Genomic DNA, 18,180 nt, shown 5'->3' with positions numbered 1-18,180 from the left:
TCAAGCCACCTTCCCTTTCAGATATCTGTATTATCTATGAGAAATATTCACATACAGCTTCTGTAATCTTTTATGAGTTCATTTATTCATCAGTTGAAGTAACGAAGTAATAAAAATGTACACATGTTTATGAAAAAGTATATTTGCATTTTGTATTTGTATTTGTTTTTGGTGGTAAAGGTCTCTTAAGTTTCATTCTTGTGGTCAAACATTATAGTAACCAGATAGTAACCTGTACTGTATCTGTACTCTCTTATTTCTTGTTCTTGCAATGAGGCAAGTATTTTTCTTCCTGCTTCTTCCTGTGACGCGTCTTTGTTGCCTGGAACAGCTTTGTTTCAAGCAACTCATTGTACATTTTTGTTACCACAAAAGATGTTTGATTTCACGTTAATTCCATCTGCATTATTAAGGAGAAAGTGTCGGGGGACATAGTGCAATATGCAATATATATATATTGCACTGCAATATATACAGTGCAATTTATAATGATTCAGTCACAATTCAGCACATCTCATTCCATAGCATCATAGAGGCATTATGATAATCCTCATATCACTCGTTATATTATAAATTATACAGTCACACCCGAATAGTCTAAATAAAATTAGAGTCCAGACATAGTATTTTCAGGCTTTCGTAGTACAACCTTTGCCAGTCATAGGTACAGTTTACATTTAGTAGGTGTTTGCCTTGCGGTGTTAAAAAAAAAAGAAGTACTTTATGGAGTTGAAATGATGGTGGAAGTGACTTCTCTAATCTGGTAAAGTAGTCGTCAGACACAATGCGTCAGTTCTGTGACATTTCACTCTTATCAGGAAGCAAAGACAACTGGAGACAACTCTGAAATCTGTACAAATTGATTGTTCAAAGCATCCATAGACTTAGTCCAGGATAAATGTTGGTGTAGACCTGGTTTAGTCACCACCCTCATAATCATCTCCAGTGAGTACACCTGACCATTGACTATATAAGTTGAAACTGAGCTCTTTAAAGGTGCATTATGTAACTTTTCATATTATTTTTCTTTTTTAGGTTTCCGTAGATGGTTCTATCTGCGATGATATGATGGATATGATGCTTGGCCATTACATTAAATTCATAATAAAAAGTTTATTTGGGGGGAGATTTTTTTGATGAATACCAAACAAAATATCTTTAAGGCTGAGTTGTAAACCTATAGTAAGTTTTCTATTCACAACCAGATTTAGGCAACATTAACAACATTAAGACTTGAACATGTTTGCGTCACAGGCTACTTGGACCGACACCTTACACCGCCCTTCTTCAATGTTTAATCACTGTTCCTCTCTGGGTTTCTGAGTCTCGCTCAGAGTGAGACGTCTGTCCGCTGCTGCTCTCTGCGCTCTCTGCTCTCCGCTGCTAGCTTTAGCCTGCGAGCTAGCTCCGCGCATAAACATGGCTCTGTCGCAGGCTTTATCCGAGGAGGAGTTCCACCGGATGCAGGTAACAATCTCCACTGAAATCCCTTTATCTGACATCACCTTTCATGTCACTGTCGCTTTTCTAGAAACTGTTGTCAGAGCGGAAAGTCAGGTGAGACGCCTGTTAGCTCCGTGCTAACCCCTTCAGTAGTGAAATGAAGCGAAGGGTAACCATTTCTGTGGTTAGCTTATTTTAAACCTGATTTATTACTAAAATTCATGCTTGATCATTATACTGGTGGTCTTATTAAATAGACAACATCTATAAATGTGCGTCTTATTCATTGCGTGGTGTTCCCTTTGCTGTTTTAGTGTAATAAATCATTATAACCATCGCGTTCTTCCTCGTTAGCTCCCCTATGCTAGCCGTTATTTATTTTGTATGTCCTGAGGCTAACAGTCCGCACCAGCTTCTGCCCAGATGATAGTCACGGGGTTTGCTGCACTGCTCCATTACAGCATCCACCGCATCATTTGGGGGCTGTGTGAATAAAATACACTGCTAATTCATATCTTATGTTTACATATGCGCGTTAAAAAAATGCTAATGTGCTAACTGCTGTTTATGTCCTGTCTCTCAAATATAATATTTTCCCCTTGACTCCAGCTCATTACAACGTTAGTCCGCCTGGGCCTTGCTCATATGGAACAAACCCACATTTCTGATGTTAAAGTGTGGTGTTGCAGATATTTTTTTTCTTCTGAGACATGTTTTACTGCATAATTTCTTTATAACAGTGCAGTAAACTTGCCCTTTGACCCTATTATAACTCTATTTTCACCAATTAAGTTTGCATTATTGGACAGCTGAATGGTTTTATTTTGATTTGATTCAGATGTTTTACTGTGAGGAAAAAAACAACAACAATTTAAAGACTGTTGTTGCTACCCAAGAATAACAATTTCCATGTCCTTCCTTCTATATCCTCTGTTTGTGCACTCATATCCTAGACCCATAAGCTTGCAGGTTGATAAGGATTTCAGCTGTAATGTCTCTGGACTTTAGGTATCTGAAATATGTGATTTTGTATCTGATGACTGAAGTGCAAGTGAGTGCCAGGGTAGAGGAATTCAGTAATTGTAAAGAATGTTGTGCAAATTCCCCCACACCATTACCTGAAAATTGATTGATAAGGTCTACATGTGGAATTGATTTGAAGAGCTGGAGTCCGATTCATATGTGGTCCTGGTCTATATTTACTTCAGTATTGGCAACATTCTGTTACTTTTGTTTCTCTGGGATTCTTGGATGCATATTTTCTTGGGTGGCACTGGATGTTAAAAGTGTATAAATCTCCTACACTTTTCACAAACTATAATTTGCACGCTGACTAAACAAAAGGAGTTTGTGTCACGCTGCATCACACAGCGTTGGTATAAACGGCATCTGGGGGTGAAAAATTAAGCCTGAAAAATATGGCTCATTTATTCTCATTCAGAAATGTGAACCAGATTGTCATGAATGAGCTTGTTTAACCAGCTGAGGGGGATAAATCTGGAAGATTCATGAAACTGCACTCACATTATGAGAATAAACACATAATTGAGAGACTACAATAAAGTATCAGTGATGCAGCAATTCCAAAATGAAGTTACTGAACAAGATTTAAAAGAGTAAAAAACAAACCCAACTTTTGCTTTTTGCAGTAATCGAGCACATTTGCCCCGATTATAGGCGCTCCCTTTACTTTCTTTAATGACACACACTCGGCTGAGGTGTTGCTTTCTGTGCTTGATGCATGTGTTGGTACCACGGCTCTTTTCGCTCATCACTAGTACTGCATGCTTTACATCTATCCACCACCTCTGTCTGCAGTTGGTTTTCTGAATGTTTCAGACTCTCAGTTGTGATTATGCTTTTTGTGTCTTTAAGGCACAGCTGCTGGAGCTGAGGACACAGAATTACCAGCTCTCAGATGATCTGAGGAAGAACTCCGCAGGTACAGTAACACCCCTCTTCCAGCATGTGAGGAGTTTGCTGCTCACCCACAGAGACGCTGTGTGATCCTTGCTTATGCCAATGCCTGCTGCTGTTCTGTCTGTGGGCTCGACTCTGAACCCATGGGGAGTTAAATATAAGCAACACATAAATATGACCACCAACGCCTCTGTTACACCATTACTGCATGCTACGACAGAAAACACTTTGGGAGTTGATTTTTAATGTGAATTAGATAGATTATGTTCATGTAAGTTTTAGTTTTGACGCTTGTCAGTAATTTGAGAGAAACTGAATTGAATTTATTTCGTGTTTCAGAGCTGAACGGTCTCCGACAGAAAAGTACGGCTCTGGAGAAAGACTTTGTGAAAGCTCAGAAGGTAGGACAAAAGTCCTGATTTTCTTTCTTTCTGATGATGCATATATTGATGTCTGCTTTATTGTTTTCGATTTCAGGCAGTGACCAAAAGCAAAAAGGCTCAGGTGAGTTTGACGCATCTGAATGTCACCTGAAATGTCACCTATAGTGCACGATGTCAGGCTTTATACATGGAAAGTGAATGACATCATAACTAATGAATACCACATGATCCTATTGCCCTGTAGTCTTTAACTGTGATCAGGGCATATCTGGGGTATTTCTTATGAAAATGCACATTCTACTATTTGAATACCACGAATGAAATATTTTGTTGAATCCCAAATTTTACATATTTAATACAATCCCTCCTTTGTCTATGTTTATAAGATCAGAGAAACCGATCACCTGAGTAATCACTAAATTAGCACAGTTCATGTATAATGACACATACAGCAACAAGCAAACCATTACCAGATGTATTTTCGATCACTTTAAGCCATTTTAATCCTTTTGTAATTATTAGTTAGTTAGATGGATATCATTTGTTGTAAGTAATAATCAGGATTTATTTCAGTGAAGCAGCAATTGAAGGACGTTTATTTTATTTAAGTATTTTCAGTTAGTGACACAGATAGTGGGGACTCTGCTGACATAAAGTATAACTGCATTCATCATGGTGCTTAAACATAGGCATATTATTTGGACACCTGTTATTTTAAGTTGCACTACAAAAATATCAAGGCCGATATCAAGGGTGATTAAAGCAGAACTAAATAACGTGTATACCTTCATAAATCCTTTCCGTAGTCCCTCTGGGGGTAATACAAGTATTGATGGGATGATTGGGGGGGTCTTTCATCGCCCCCTGGTGTCTCTGGCCAGAAAACCACACTTGCAACTTTCCCTGCTCCGACTCGGAGGCGCAATACACACTAATGGAATCACAAAGAAGAAGCTAACAGGCTAACAGGCAAAGCTAACTGCGGCCTAGCGCCACTTAGGAGTATTTACAGCCAAGTTTGAGTGACAGAAATGATCTCCATTGTGTAATTGGGTTGTGGTACAATGTACAATATCCCACTCTCCCTTTGTCTTTTCTGTCGGTGTAGTCGTTCTTATGGACAAGAAATGAGTAAATAAAAACAACGCAACATGCTACTACACCTGCAGTGGTGCTTATGGCCTCTAGGGGCATGAGTTACTTAATTCTGCTTTTAAAAAGCCAGAATAAAGCATGATTTAGGACCTTTTAAAATGATTTATTATTATGTGTATTGCAGGAGGTAGAAGCTCTACTGGGGGAGAATGAGATGCTCCAGTCCAAACTCCACAGTCAGGAGGAAGACTTCAGACTCCAGAACTCCACTCTGATGACAGAGCTGTCCAAGGTGCTGTAAACTGTCTCTAAACTGTGCTCTGGTTTAGTTCAACCCTTGAGCTTCATCGCTATTTTCTCTCTGAGCTAGGTTGACTTTTGTCAGAGATGATGAGGCATGTGCTGTATTTAGCGTGATCATGCTGGGTGAGAAAAAGTGAGTTGTCTTTTTTGTCATTCCAGCTGTGCACACAGATCGAACAGCTGGAACAGGAGAACAAGGCTCTGAAAGAAGGAAGCGGACCCTCAGACACAAGCCCCGCATCTTCCACGGCGCTACCTACAGGCAGCGATGACCTGCTGCAACTACAAGCTGAGAACGCCTCCCTGCACAAGAAAATAACAGGTGAGCTCAATATTGGAAGCTTTTTTAAAGAAATGACAGTTTCAGAAACAGGACATTTATAATCTGTTATGAACCTGCCATTCTTTCTTTGACATACAGCTCTACAAGACCAACTTGACAGAGAACAGAACCGAACAGCAGCCGACGGAGAAGCATCAAACACAAACGGAGTCGGTCATGCCACTAAAGAGGAGGAGCCAACAGCCAATCACAGACCAGAACAGGTGAGAGCTGGCCAATCACAAAAACAGCTAGTGCAGAGCTCGTCAAACTACTATCTCTGTGTTTTTATTTTCCAGACTTCAGACCAGTTTGAACAGACAGACAAACGGCTTCGTGGTGAGTTTATTTTCCATTTGGGCCACATGCGAACAAGAGTAATCTGCCTTATGTGATGTTGGTGGTAGTTTATTTAAGCTGCTCTCTTTTTTCCAGAGCTGGAGCTGTCCCTAAACACAGAGAAAGAGGCTCAGAGGCTGCTCAGGGAACAACTCAAATCTGTGGAAGTAAGATTATTAACATTCATTGCTTTACACCCTTTTCATGCACAATATATGTGTTTATATATCCCATGTTGTTTCCTTTCATCCAGTCGTCCAAACACACAGAAACGTCTAAACTACAGGAGGAAGTTGCAAAGGTAAATGACTTTTTCTGGCTTGAATTGTGTTATCTTTTAAATCTAAACCTTTTTTTTCTGTTTTCTTTTCGTTTAGCTCACAGATAAACTAAAGAAGAAACAGGAGAGGTATTTATTTGATATTTTTTGTGTAAAGTGAAGGCCCAATGTATGTATGAGCTATAACACAATGAATTGAGAGTACTCTCTTATGAAAAAACTAACACTAAAAGCAGTGGCAGCTAATGTAACGTTGTGTCATGCAGAATTTCTAAAACATCCATTGCATCCATTATTTTTTGTGCAGTTTCCAGCGGTTACAGGGAGAGAAGGAGACTCTGTACAACGACAGCAGGTTAGAAATGGCAATTTTAGGAAAATGTATTGTTTGTTCAAGTTCAGTTCAAGTTGATTATATTGTAAAATGTATTATGTTTTCAGGACAAAGATAGATGAGATCAACCAGAGGAAAGAAGAAGAAATGAAGGCTCTAAATTCCAGGATACATAAGATACAAACAGACTTCCTCTCAGCCAATCAGGTGAGATCTGCACAGAACTGCAACAATAATTAGCATGACGGCACTTGTTCATGGTTCATTGTGTCTTTATCTCATAACTGACATGTGTTGTGCGTGTTCCAGTTGGTGTCAGAGCTGAGAGAGCAGCTCCAGAGCAAAGACAAGGAACATGAGGTGGCCCTGCATGCGCTCAGAGATCAGGTACTGAATTACCAATCAAACTCTAAACCAATCACATTATCACAGCTGCGATTAGGTAAAAGTTAATGTTACAGGATTTAACGCTTCAAGTGTTTATTATAAACTGATCTATCACAGTGTAGAATCCAGGTAAAGCAGGTGCTGAAATTGGTTAAAAACTTGTAGCTTGAGAATTGACCTTTCGCAAAACCCCGCCCCAAAGCGCTCACTGTCCAATCACACCTCATAGCAACCGTTGCTACAAGACATCCTCCGGATATCCTCCCAAAGAAAGAATTGAGCGGGGCTTTCAAAGCCGAACTGAAAAAAACAGGCTGCTAACCTTTGAGCCAAGCTAATAGTTATTTACCGTTCGTCTTACTTTTTAAGCACAACCCCCGTGGTAAGAGGTCGTCTCCAGTTTGTCAGCCACTGCTCACACGTCTCATGTTAAATCTGAGACTTACGCCTACCCCAGACTAACCGGAAAGGTTTGGTGTTGGACACTGTGGGCTTAAGCCTGAGTGGTCACAGGCTGTGAGAATGAGGAAGTCGTAACTTTCATATTTAAAAAGTACACTCTCTGTTTCTGTAGGTTGTGCAAGCGAGGCAACTTAACAATAACAGTCATGTTTTCTAGACTAATAAAAGAAGAGAACTTACCCGGTAGTGTAAGAGCATAGCTTGTTTACATGACGGTGCTGGTCAAATTTAAGGAAGCTCTAGGGATATTTTCTGATTTCCTATCACACTGGTGCTTTAGCCTCAATAGTTGTAGTGCACCTTTCATTGCATATTTTTTAATATATTCCTGCACTGCACATTGCAACCCACTTACCTCGATCTGAAGGATATCATGCTGGTAATGCACCAAAAAGAGTCACTAACATACCCTTTCCCCCCTTAAAGACGGGTTATACTCATAGACTGTAGAAAAAATGGACGTCTTATGCTCACTCCTCCCCGTTTACCAGAATGACCACGGCTGTGGGGGAATTGATGGAGGATTTACAGACTCCCCCTCCCCAGCTCTGACGAAGCATGTTCCTAAAAAGGACATACGGGCGGGATCTTCACCGTAGACTCGGCCCTTGCGTGACGTGTAGCTCGTGCTGCTCCAATGCTAACAGTCCGAGCCTCATTAAGTACGAGATTTCAAAAAATCATATTACGAAAACCAGCCTGGTTTCATATATTGTGATTAACCCAGCGTTATCTCAGGAGGAATATCTAGCCTAGTCTAGTGTTGAAACAATTGAAACCAGGCTTTAAAGTAGTTTTTAACGTGTCTAAAGTCCAATGCTTTTCAATGGGGGCCTAGCGGCGATATGGAGGTACTACAGCAACGGCGGAGCAATGGCGGCCCCCACGTTTGTGGTCAAAAAGCAGGGCAGCCAGGGGCCATTGGTTATACTCCACTTCTTGAGCTTCTTGAGCCATACATTTCTTAAGGGGGCGTGGCTTTTGCTAAAGGTTCAATAGTGAAACATTTTCTTTTTTTCCTGCTCTATGCCAAACCATATTGTATGCTTCTGTGGTGAATGCCAGAACGTCTTGGCTCAGAGGAATGCACTTTACCGATCCAAAAAATAAGCCATCCGAGCATCCCTTCAGCCAACTCATTCTTGCTTCAGACTTGTGCATTTGGTGTTCTCTATGTTTTGTAAACCTGCTTTTCCCCTCTCCTTCCTCTCTCTGCCTCCGCTTCCGCTCCTCTCTCTCCTCTTGCCTCTGCGTGCGATACCTGCCCCTCACCTGCCCCTCACCTGTGGCTCAGGTGGCCAATCAGAGCGCGGTGAGTCAGGAGCAGGTGGATCACATGCTTCAAGAGAATGATGCTTTGAGAACCAGCCTGGCTGCGCTGGAACAGGTAACGCCATGAATACAGCGCATTGTACAAGCGTCACACAAAAAATGCCTAGTTCTAGAAGTGGTAGCAACATGAATACAGTGCCCTAGATTAGTAATGAAACTCAGGATACAATATGGTGATCTGATTAGCTTAGTGTTGTAGTTTTAGAGACTTGATCACAAGACATGATGGAGACTTTTGGGGCCTCTAAAATGTACATACTAGTATAAATAATACTAAGCTGCAGTGACTGTTTCAGGAATACTGTGGTCTGAGGACTCACCTGTGTGCTCTAGAGCAGGTAAATGGATATTTGAGAGAACCCGTACTTTATTAATCAAATGTGGTAGCATCTAGTCATAGAGTTAACTTAAACCATTTAGTTTCCCTGCACAGGGAAAAGACCGTCACAGCTTCTCCTGACCCTCGTCTGTTCTGCTTTTTTCAGTTTCCTAGTCTGCGTCAGTCTTAACGTCTATGTTGAAATGACACAGTGGATACATTGATAAGACATTTCTCTTCATAATCAGATCCAGACGGCAAAGACCCAGGAGATGAACCTGCTGCGTGAACAGCAGGACGTGCTGTCGAGCGAGCTGCAGCAGAAAAGAGTGGAGAGCGAGCGTTTACTGGCCCAGAAAGACGACCTACAGTCACAGTTACAGGTACAAAAAGCAAATCTCGGAAGTAAATGACTCAAGATAAGTATTTTTTTTAATTTATTGAACAGAATAGTCCTTACTGTTTATCTTTTGTTTAATACTGTAAATCATTACTTATTTTTTACATGTATTTTAGGAATCTAGTTTTGCGAGCAGGAAGCTTCTCGAGCAGCTCACAGAAGAGGGACATGAGAAGGACAAACTCCTACGGGAACTCGATGAGGCCAAAAAGGTACATAGTGCTATAATAGGTCTAATCCACGTGGAGCTAATATTTATTTGATTTACAGACTGCTGAGAAAAGGAAATCCATGTTGGACGAAATGGCCATTCAGCTGAACCAGGAGAAATCTGACCACAAGGAGGCGCTGTCGGACCTCAAACTACAGCATGAGAAGGAGGTGGGACACTTAAATACTGTAGAATTAAAGTGATGGTTATTTCTTTAAAGTAAGAGGCTTGTTTTGCTGGTTGTTTTAAAATTTGTAAACAATGTAGTTCAATGTGATCTTGTTTAGGTTTTAGCGGTGAGAGCTCGCTATGAGAAAGAACTCCGAGGACTGCATGAAGACAAGAACAGGTCTGAGGAGGAGATACGGCAGCAGCTCAGAGAGGAGAAGGTACTACTGCACTACCACCCCGAATAATGACTGGACATTTTAAGAACCTCACTTTGGTTTGTGTACTCTGGCCTAATTGTCACGCAGTCAAAATGTCAGAGGAAACACTGCTTTTTCACAATATTAGATTTAAATGTGTTCTTACCATATTATTATTGTGGCATTTAACATTCTGATTAGTCCTGATATCGTGCATTGAACCTTGGTCTATTGTGTACTTCCCTGGGATTGACTCTTCCTTGTTTTTCCAGGCTAAAACCAAAGAGCTGGAGGGGCTGGTGCTGAAGGTGGAGGAGCTGCAGAACCAAGTCCTGTCCATGGAGGGCACCAAAGGCTGGTTCGAGAGGAGACTCAAAGAGGCTGAGGTTCAAACGCACTATTATCATACCAACAAACACACAGTCAACAGAACTAAAAGTCGGGCTGTGTCCCCATTTTAAAGTTGGGTGTTTTTCCATGCAGATTAGTTTCAGATGCCACTGAAACAGTTGACTATAGGGATACAATAAGAAGAGAAATAGTTTGGTCCTCTTTAGACCTGTTGTGCTTCATATTTTATTGTTTTTAACCACTGATATGTTTCATAGGAAAACTTGGAGCAGAAGATTCTTGAACATCAGGAACAGACCGACAAACTGCAGAAAGGCCACTCTGAGCAGATGCAGGTAACTCCAAACACCCCACAATCTCTGCAAATTATAAATAACAACATGCTATATTACAGGGTTTTCATTTAAGGCACAAAGCATTAAATGATTTGTGCCAAAATCAAAGCCTTAAATGTCATTAAAAAGCATTAAACTGGATTCAAACTGGCATTAAATCTGAATTTATTGGAAATTTATGATATTGCAGAACATTTTGTACTGTAGAGGTTTAATAAAAATACAAAAATTATGGTCTAAAACAGATTCAATTTACCACATTTTCTTTGCTCAAAAGAGTTTCCCAATGTGTCCAATTCTCTTTCCTCTGTTTGATGTAATGTTTGCAAATCTTAAGAAATGAAACATGCACCGATTCTTTCTGCATTTGTAGCATTAAAATGTAGTATTCGGGCATTCAATTCGACTCGCTTCTGCCTGTGTAAACCCTGTATTGGCAAGTCTTTTCTATTACATATTAAGACCCAAAATGCAGCCATCAGAAAAGCCATTTGATATATGTAAGCCGTTTGTTGATCAGATGAATGCTGTTTTATGAAGAGTTGACTGTTGTTCCATGTGGGAGTGAGTTTGAACCACGGCCAGCTTTTATCAGACACCTTCTGATCAAAAAAACAGACTCTATCTCTATGGAAACGACAGACTTAATCACAACATGGTCTCAACAATACCCCGAACTAGGACTAAAGCAATCTTAAACCTTCTTCCTCAGTCCGCTTTGTGCAACGTGCCTTGAGTGTGTCTGCAGACAGCGGAGCGAGACCCCTGTTAAACTGGTGACCTGCTGTTAATGAGAGTCGGAGTGTAATTAACTTTTCACACTCACTTCCCCCTCAAAGAGATAATGTCCATTCAATAAACACAGGGCGGAGATAAAGACCACAGCCGCTTAATACCAATGATTCATTTAGCAAAGAAAAGAGTCCCAAATTAAACCACTGTTGCCTAAAATGGGTAATTGTTGTCTGCAATCTGATAAAGAACACAAAAATATCTTTGCGGATTGTGAAGTGCACATTGTATCTGCGCAGATGGGTGAAGTTAGCAGCTGTTTTCTTTTCTTTTGCATCGCATGACGATTGCTATTATCCGGGATGCTGCACGTGGATATGCGTCCCAAGCAAATAAATAACAGTACCATATTTTCCGGACTATAAGTGCACTTTTTTCATAGTGCGACTTATACTCAGGTGCGACTTATATATAAAATATATCCCACAATGTTTGTTGATTTCACACTGACAGCCGCTAGAGGGTACTCTAGGCTTGTGTGCCAGTATTTGCTACTCCTTGTACCACTGCAGATATAAAACTGGTACTTGAGCAGCAGAAAGAAAATGTGGAGTGAGCGAGAAACTTGTGAGGGACTGGCGAAAAGCGGAGGTTACTCTTACTGCAATGAAGAAATCAAAAAAAGCTAATCGCAGGCTAAAAGCGAAATGGCCACAGCTAGAGGAACGAGTTTGTCAATGGGTGCTGGAACAACGTGATGCTGGAAGAGGCTTGTCAACGGTGCAGTTACGCCTCCATGCCCAGGGAGTTGCTGGTGCGGCTTATTCTCCGGAGCGACTTATAGTTTATAGAAAATACGGTAATAAAGATAATGCGAAGTAGTTTCTCAAACATCTCGGTGCATTGCCTTCCAGTTTTGAACCACAGCCAGAGATGAGCTGCGGTGGCGTCTGTTCTGCCCTTATCTGAGTCTAAAGGGAACTCCACTGTCTATAATTAATCAGCTCCAGGATTAATACAGACCAACTCTAATTTAATAATCATTTAACACGACCAGATTAGGGGGCACACAGAGGGACAGAGAGACTTACAAACTGCAGAAGGGGAAAGGGGTGCGATTGCTGCAGTCGTCAAAAGCAAAAATCATGCTTCGCTTCGTATTCCTGTAATGCGGCTAATGAGAATGAAAGATTTTGCTTAAACATCATCTTCCCCTTCAGTTAAGACCGCACTCTAATGTCTTGCAGGAAGTATTGATTATTTATCCATCTTTGCATGTGTTTTTAGTCGAAAGAGTCCGACCTGGAGCAGGTGCAGCAGCAGCTCCTGGAGATGGAGAAACAAAGGGATGAACTCAACCAGACGATTGTCAAACTCCGACAGGTGACAGGATGATGCAAAACAAAATGACACTATGAGAGTTAACACCTGAATACAGACACAAGTAGACAAATATAGAAGTTTTTTATTGATGTATATAACTTTTAGGAGATCAAAGACGTTGTGGATGGACAGAGGATTCTGGAGAAGAAGGGAAGTGCTGCGGTGAGTTTAAACTAGCACTTAGTATAGGAAAGTTACTCAAAGTGATGTTTTGATTTGTTTGCGTAAACCTATTTCAATCCAGACAGTTCTATCCTGAGTTAGACTCCATTTAGACCAAGACTGAATATTTGCAAATGTCAGGGTATTGTTATTGTTGTGTTATTGGAATAGTAATAATACATTTCTTGTCTGCAGTTGAAAGACCTGAAGCGACAGCTGCAGCTCGAGAGGAAAAGAGCAGACAAACTCCAGGAGAGACTGCAGGACATCCTCACCAAAACAAGAACTGCAGGTAACGGCAGCCATTACAGGGCTGGGCGTTAGCGACGAAATAAAATCAAATCCTAATCTGACCCTGCAACTATCTGCCAATACGCTCACACTTTTTTTCATAGTTTGGCTGGGGTTGCGATTTATATATCAAACAATATAATTTCCCGTTTGTTATTTTCATACTGACAGAGGCTAGAGGGCGCTCTAGGCTCCAGTATCTGCTACTCCTGTGCCGTTGAAAGCTAAAAAAAAAAGAAAACAGTAATGGAGGAGCAGAAAGAAAGTTTGGAGTGAGTGAGAACCTTGTGAGGGACTGACGAAAAGCAGATGTTACTTTTACTGCAATGAAGAAAAAAAGAAAAAAAGCTAATCGCGGGTTAAAAGCGCGATGGCCACAGTGAGAGGACCGAGTTCACAAATAAGAACTTGAACAAAGGGCTGCTGGGAGAGGCATGTAAACGGTGCAGTTACGCCTCCATGCCCAGGTAGTTGCCAAGGCTGGTGCGACTTGTACTCCGGAGCGACTTATAGTGTGTCATTTGTGTGTCATTTTCCAGGTCTGGAGGAGCTGAACCTCTCGGAGATCCACAGTCCCAGTCGAACCCAACAGACCGGAGACTCCTCTTCCGTGTCCTCCTTCTCCTTCAAAGACATGATGAAGGAGCAACCGAGCAATCAGAGCAAGGTCGGGCTTCAACCGACCAATCGAGAAGACACGGAACAGTCAAAGCTAAATGCAAGCTAACATACAAATAACCAGACAGAAGGCATTACAATCTACCACTGAATTACCACAGACCTTCTGGATCACTGAGACAGATGACGGAATAGCTGGAAATAACATGCAGTAGTGCTCTTGCTGTACTGAGAGTCGAGTGTTCTATATCCTGGTTGTAATGTAAACGTGCGGCCGTTTGCGTACACGTGTTTGGGTCTCACACCTCGCCTCGGTTCTGGACGTGTGAGCTTTATTTTTAGAACGGCGTCTATATTTACTCCCGTCTCTTTGTGGTTCTATTGATAGAGAGTCTGTGAATAGATCTGAACTGCTTTTGTCAAATTGGATGTTTTTTGGCTTTATTTAGCGCCACGTGAACAAGACGGGGCACGAGTTCTGCCGTTTCCCCAAGAACTACGTCACAGAAAACACTAAACAGGGCATTTTTATAACCAAGTCATAAATAAGTAATTCACTAGCTTTACAGACTCGACACTCGACTGTAGCTGGTTGTTCGCTTGAATGTGCTGTAGTTTCAATGTGTCCTTTTGTGTGTTATAAACGCTCTACACGTGTCTGAAGGTGTAATATGGAATATCACATGTAAATGTTTATGTAAATTGTGAATGTGTCGCAGTCTGGAGGAGGCAGCCCTCAGTCCCAGCGCCCGGCCGATCTCTCTGATGACGAGGTGGGAGAGCTGTTCCAGAGGCTGGCCGAGGTGCAGCAGGAGAAGTGGATGCTGGAGGAGAAGGTACTATTGGAAAGGATTTTACAAGCAAAAACGTGTGAAGTTTTTACCTTTTCTTTCCTCCAAAAGGTGGGAAAAAAAATACTCCGAGCTGCAGTCAGACTGTGTTGGAGTTGTAATTCTAATTTGAATCTATCCATTTATATGATCACATTTGGATACATTAGAATTTTACCTCTTGGTGATTAGAATAGGATTACACTAGTCTTTACATTTTAAATGGCATTTGTCAGGGAGGGTTTGAACCCATCCCGAGCTGTCATGTCCCTGGGTGAGATACTTAACCCCCATTTCTCACTCTCTGTGTAGCTTGTTACAACAGGAAGGTCATCCGGTGTAAAAATTCTGCTGTAGATCCATATGACCATGTGACTAGTGAGAAAAACATAAGTTTTGATTGAAAGCTGAACTGTCCAGAGGTGTGAGTTTGTGCTGATGTCTGAATTCTGTTTTTCAGGTGAAACATCTGGAGGTGAGCTGCTCATCGATGGCTGAAGACATCTGTAAAAAGAGTGCGATTATCGAGACGTACGTCATGGACAGTCGCAGAGGTGAGACATCACTCTGCACTGCATTTATGTTTATTATTTTAAAAGGTAGACTAGAAGGCCTTTTTTGTCGGATACTCACAAAAGGTGAAATTTGGTCTGTAAACTCTGTGTGTTTTTCTTTGGTCGTACAGTTGTTAGTTGTCTCTGACTGCAGTAGCGCACTTGGTAGAGACATCTTTTGATCACTGCCACTAGCATTGTGCGCCGACACTGTGTCTTTGGCCAAGACACTTAACCCACTCATGCTGCCTTAATATTCCTGTGTGTCACTGTTATTGTTTTTTTTTTTACACAACTGACTATAACATCTCGATGAGTTCACTAGAAACTGTAACTCGCGTGAGCACATTTGACAGTCTCCTCCGCGCGTCACTCTCTGTTCCACGCCGTGATTAGGCTGTGTCAGAAGACTTCTCATTTCAAACCGAGGCGATGAAGACGCCGAGTGGGAGGTAATAATCCACGGCTATTATTAAAAACAGGACTCAACGCCAGAGATAAATATAACATCAGACAAACAGAATATTCTGAGCTGTGCCCGGCTGCTGCTGTCTACGCCTCATACACCTCACGCCGTCACAACCAGAAGTCGTGGAACTCAGAAAATGTACAAAAGGAAAGAGTTAATGCTCACGGATTGGAGACAGTGGCTGACGTTTTTTACTCCAAAATGTGTTCTATAATGATTACAGACTAACGCGAGCTACTACCTGTGGGTGCAGCTGGTATATTCAAATTGTTGGGGTAATTCAAACCTTAAAAATATGACTTCGACTTGTAGCCTCAAACTACGGTATCTGCAGTTTTGCCGCAACCTCTTTACATGTGTCCACTGCATGTATGTGTCTCCTTTAGTCTGTTAATTTCACGCTTAGATGGTTTTCTCTCAGAAACCCTCCCTCCTCTGCCTCTCAGACCCAGCTCTATATTAAATCCTTACATTTCTTTCACATTCCCTGTATTACTCCAGTGTAATGCCTTCACATCCTCACAGGAAAAACCTTTGATTTCTATAATAACCTCTCATTATAACTTCCCTGAGCCTTTCTCATCCCTATTCTCTGGGTTGAGGACCGTCTCTCAAAGAAAGGTTGCGGTACAGCTCTAACACTTGCTGTACAGTAGGAGGAAAAAGTGCGTACACCCTTTGGAATTTCTTACATTTGCCTAAATTGGTCTTAAAATGTGGTCTGATCTTTATTTAAATCACAAGAATTAGTATACTGTATCTGCTTGAACTAATAACACCCAAACATTTACATTTTATCATATTTTAATTGGCCATAAAATCAAAACATTCACAGGACAGCGTGGAATAAGTGAGTACACCCCTTGGCTAAAGATGTTCAGGTGTGAGCCAAGGAAACGTCTGTATGAAGTTATCCGAGGGTCAACCGCTATTGAGTCAAGGGTGTACTCACTTATTCTTCCTTGTCCTGTGAATGTTTACATGTTATGGCCAGTAAAAATATGATAAAAATGTAAATGTTTGGGTGGTATTAGTTTAAGCACACACCGTTAACTACTTGTACTGTTTTAGTAAAGATCAGACCACATTTTATGACCAATTTAAGCAGAAATGTAAGAATTCCAAAGGGTGTACTCACATTTTCCTCGCACTGTAGCTTCAAGGTATGTTTGAATGATTTTGGAAAACTATCCAGTTCAGTATTTAAGGTTAGTTTCATCTTTAACAAAACAAACTAACCCAGCTCCCCGTTTTTCTCTCCATCCCTTTCCCCCAGACGTGTCGAGTTCGGGCTCCGGAGTGCCTCACGTCGCGGCCCACGCGGACAGGGGTAAACTGGGCGCTGTGCTGAGAGACCTGGTCAAGCCGGGAGACGACAACCTCCGAGAGATGAACAAGAAGCTCCAGAACATGTTGGAGGAGCAGCTGACCAAGAACATGCACCTGCAGAAGGTACAGTCAGCACGTGGAGAAGTTTACTCAGGTCTTTGGAGAAATTAATGAAACAGACTCCGGGTAGGGGGGGGTGTTTTGGAAAAATCTGACTCTGAAGTTTATCTTCTCTTCTTCTTTAGGACCTGGAGGTTCTGTCTCAGGAGCTGATGCTTGTCAGCAAAGACGGCACTAGTTCGACCTCAGGATGAGTCTTTGTCGTCATATTTTATAAACTGTAATGAACTGGATTTCACTTGGACTAAACTCAGGCTCCGTCCACACACTTTGAGAGAGAGGGAGACGTGTAAATAGGAAAGTATCATTTGAATATATGTCTACACTAACATGATGAGGCGGTGCACTTTAGCGGAGAGGTTAACCGGTCTCGTGTCTCGATGAGGATGTGTCGGGTGGACTCTTGATCTCTTTGAGTGGAGTGTGCATGTCTTGCCAGAGTCACTGTGGGGTTCTTCTCCTCTTCCTCCCACAATCCAAAGACGGTGAGCTGGAGGGCCCCTTAGGGAAAATGTCTGTCCTTGTAGAAGCGGCTTGAGCATCACCTGAGGTTCAAAGTGTCAGTCAGTTAAAGTAAAAGTGCGAACGGAGCCTGCAACTGAATGTATCGCTTCAAAACCGTTCACACCAGACTCTTTGGTATTCTTTATGGTCCATCTAACATCACAATCTGAACACAACTGACACCTCTACAACAACATCTCCAATGGGCTAGCGGTGGCTTTAACTGCAAATATCCTGTCCTGTCATGAGCAGCGAAGTGCTAGCAAATTGTTAACAGTGGTGTAATTGATTGAAAGGGAGAAAAAAAAACAAGATTTGTCCATTATTTCTCAAATGTGACATAGGATTTCCAGTTAATCGATGCCGATAACCCAACTCTCTTACTGTAATTGTTTTTTTTATTGTCTTGCAAGTCAGAAGAACCGTTCCATTGTAAAGTATACGGAGAAAAGAGAAAGTCAGTCTGGTATTGTGCGTCCAACAGGCTCAGAAATGGGAGTATGCGCCTGCTCATTTTCTGCAATATGAGAGGAGGAGACAGCTGTAGTTTACATCCACATAAAGGAGCAAATATACATTAATATATCAAGAAAATATACTGTAG

General features: G+C 41.5%; 1 protein-coding gene across 2 annotated transcripts; it reads left to right on the top strand.

The window, feature by feature from the left end:
- Window positions 1–1,341: 1,341 nt before the first annotated feature.
- On the top strand, window positions 1,342–17,846 carry gripap1 (GRIP1 associated protein 1). 2 transcript variants are annotated; one of them, XM_079557589.1, is made up of 29 exons: window positions 1,342–1,467; window positions 3,319–3,385; window positions 3,703–3,764; window positions 3,841–3,867; window positions 5,026–5,133; window positions 5,304–5,466; window positions 5,566–5,690; window positions 5,766–5,805; window positions 5,902–5,972; window positions 6,059–6,106; window positions 6,183–6,214; window positions 6,393–6,440; window positions 6,527–6,626; window positions 6,729–6,806; window positions 8,563–8,655; window positions 9,168–9,302; window positions 9,436–9,531; window positions 9,590–9,700; window positions 9,818–9,919; window positions 10,171–10,284; window positions 10,507–10,584; window positions 12,604–12,699; window positions 12,805–12,861; window positions 13,057–13,153; window positions 13,692–13,819; window positions 14,490–14,606; window positions 15,061–15,154; window positions 16,900–17,075; window positions 17,198–17,846. In XM_079557589.1, the coding sequence occupies exons 1-29, from the start codon at window positions 1,420–1,422 to the stop codon at window positions 17,264–17,266; spliced, it is 2,580 nt and encodes an 859-aa protein (XP_079413715.1). In that variant the 5' UTR covers window positions 1,342–1,419; the 3' UTR covers window positions 17,267–17,846. The 2 variants fall into 2 exon arrangements, with proteins under 2 accessions (XP_079413715.1, XP_079413716.1); XM_079557590.1 differs by lacking the exon at window positions 8,563–8,655.
- The last annotated feature ends 334 nt before the right edge of the window (window positions 17,847–18,180 follow it).

Source organism: Gobius niger (assembly GCF_951799975.1).
Source record: "Gobius niger genome assembly, chromosome: 6".
Classification (NCBI taxonomy): Eukaryota; Metazoa; Chordata; class Actinopteri; order Gobiiformes; family Gobiidae; genus Gobius; species Gobius niger.
Note: the sequence above shows the minus strand (reverse complement) of the source record. Positions and strands in the feature narration are given on the sequence as shown.

Excerpts from the sequence above, each read along its gene's own strand:
- gripap1 (XM_079557589.1), top strand. The coding sequence starts at position 1,420 with ATGGCTCTGTCGCAGGCTTTATCCGAGGAGGAGTTCCACCGGATGCAG. Across the intron at positions 5,467-5,565 it reads CCTGCACAAGAAAATAACAG|CTCTACAAGACCAACTTGAC; the intron begins GTGAGCTCAATA and ends TTTGACATACAG. Across the intron at positions 8,656-9,167 it reads GCCTGGCTGCGCTGGAACAG|ATCCAGACGGCAAAGACCCA; the intron begins GTAACGCCATGA and ends CTTCATAATCAG.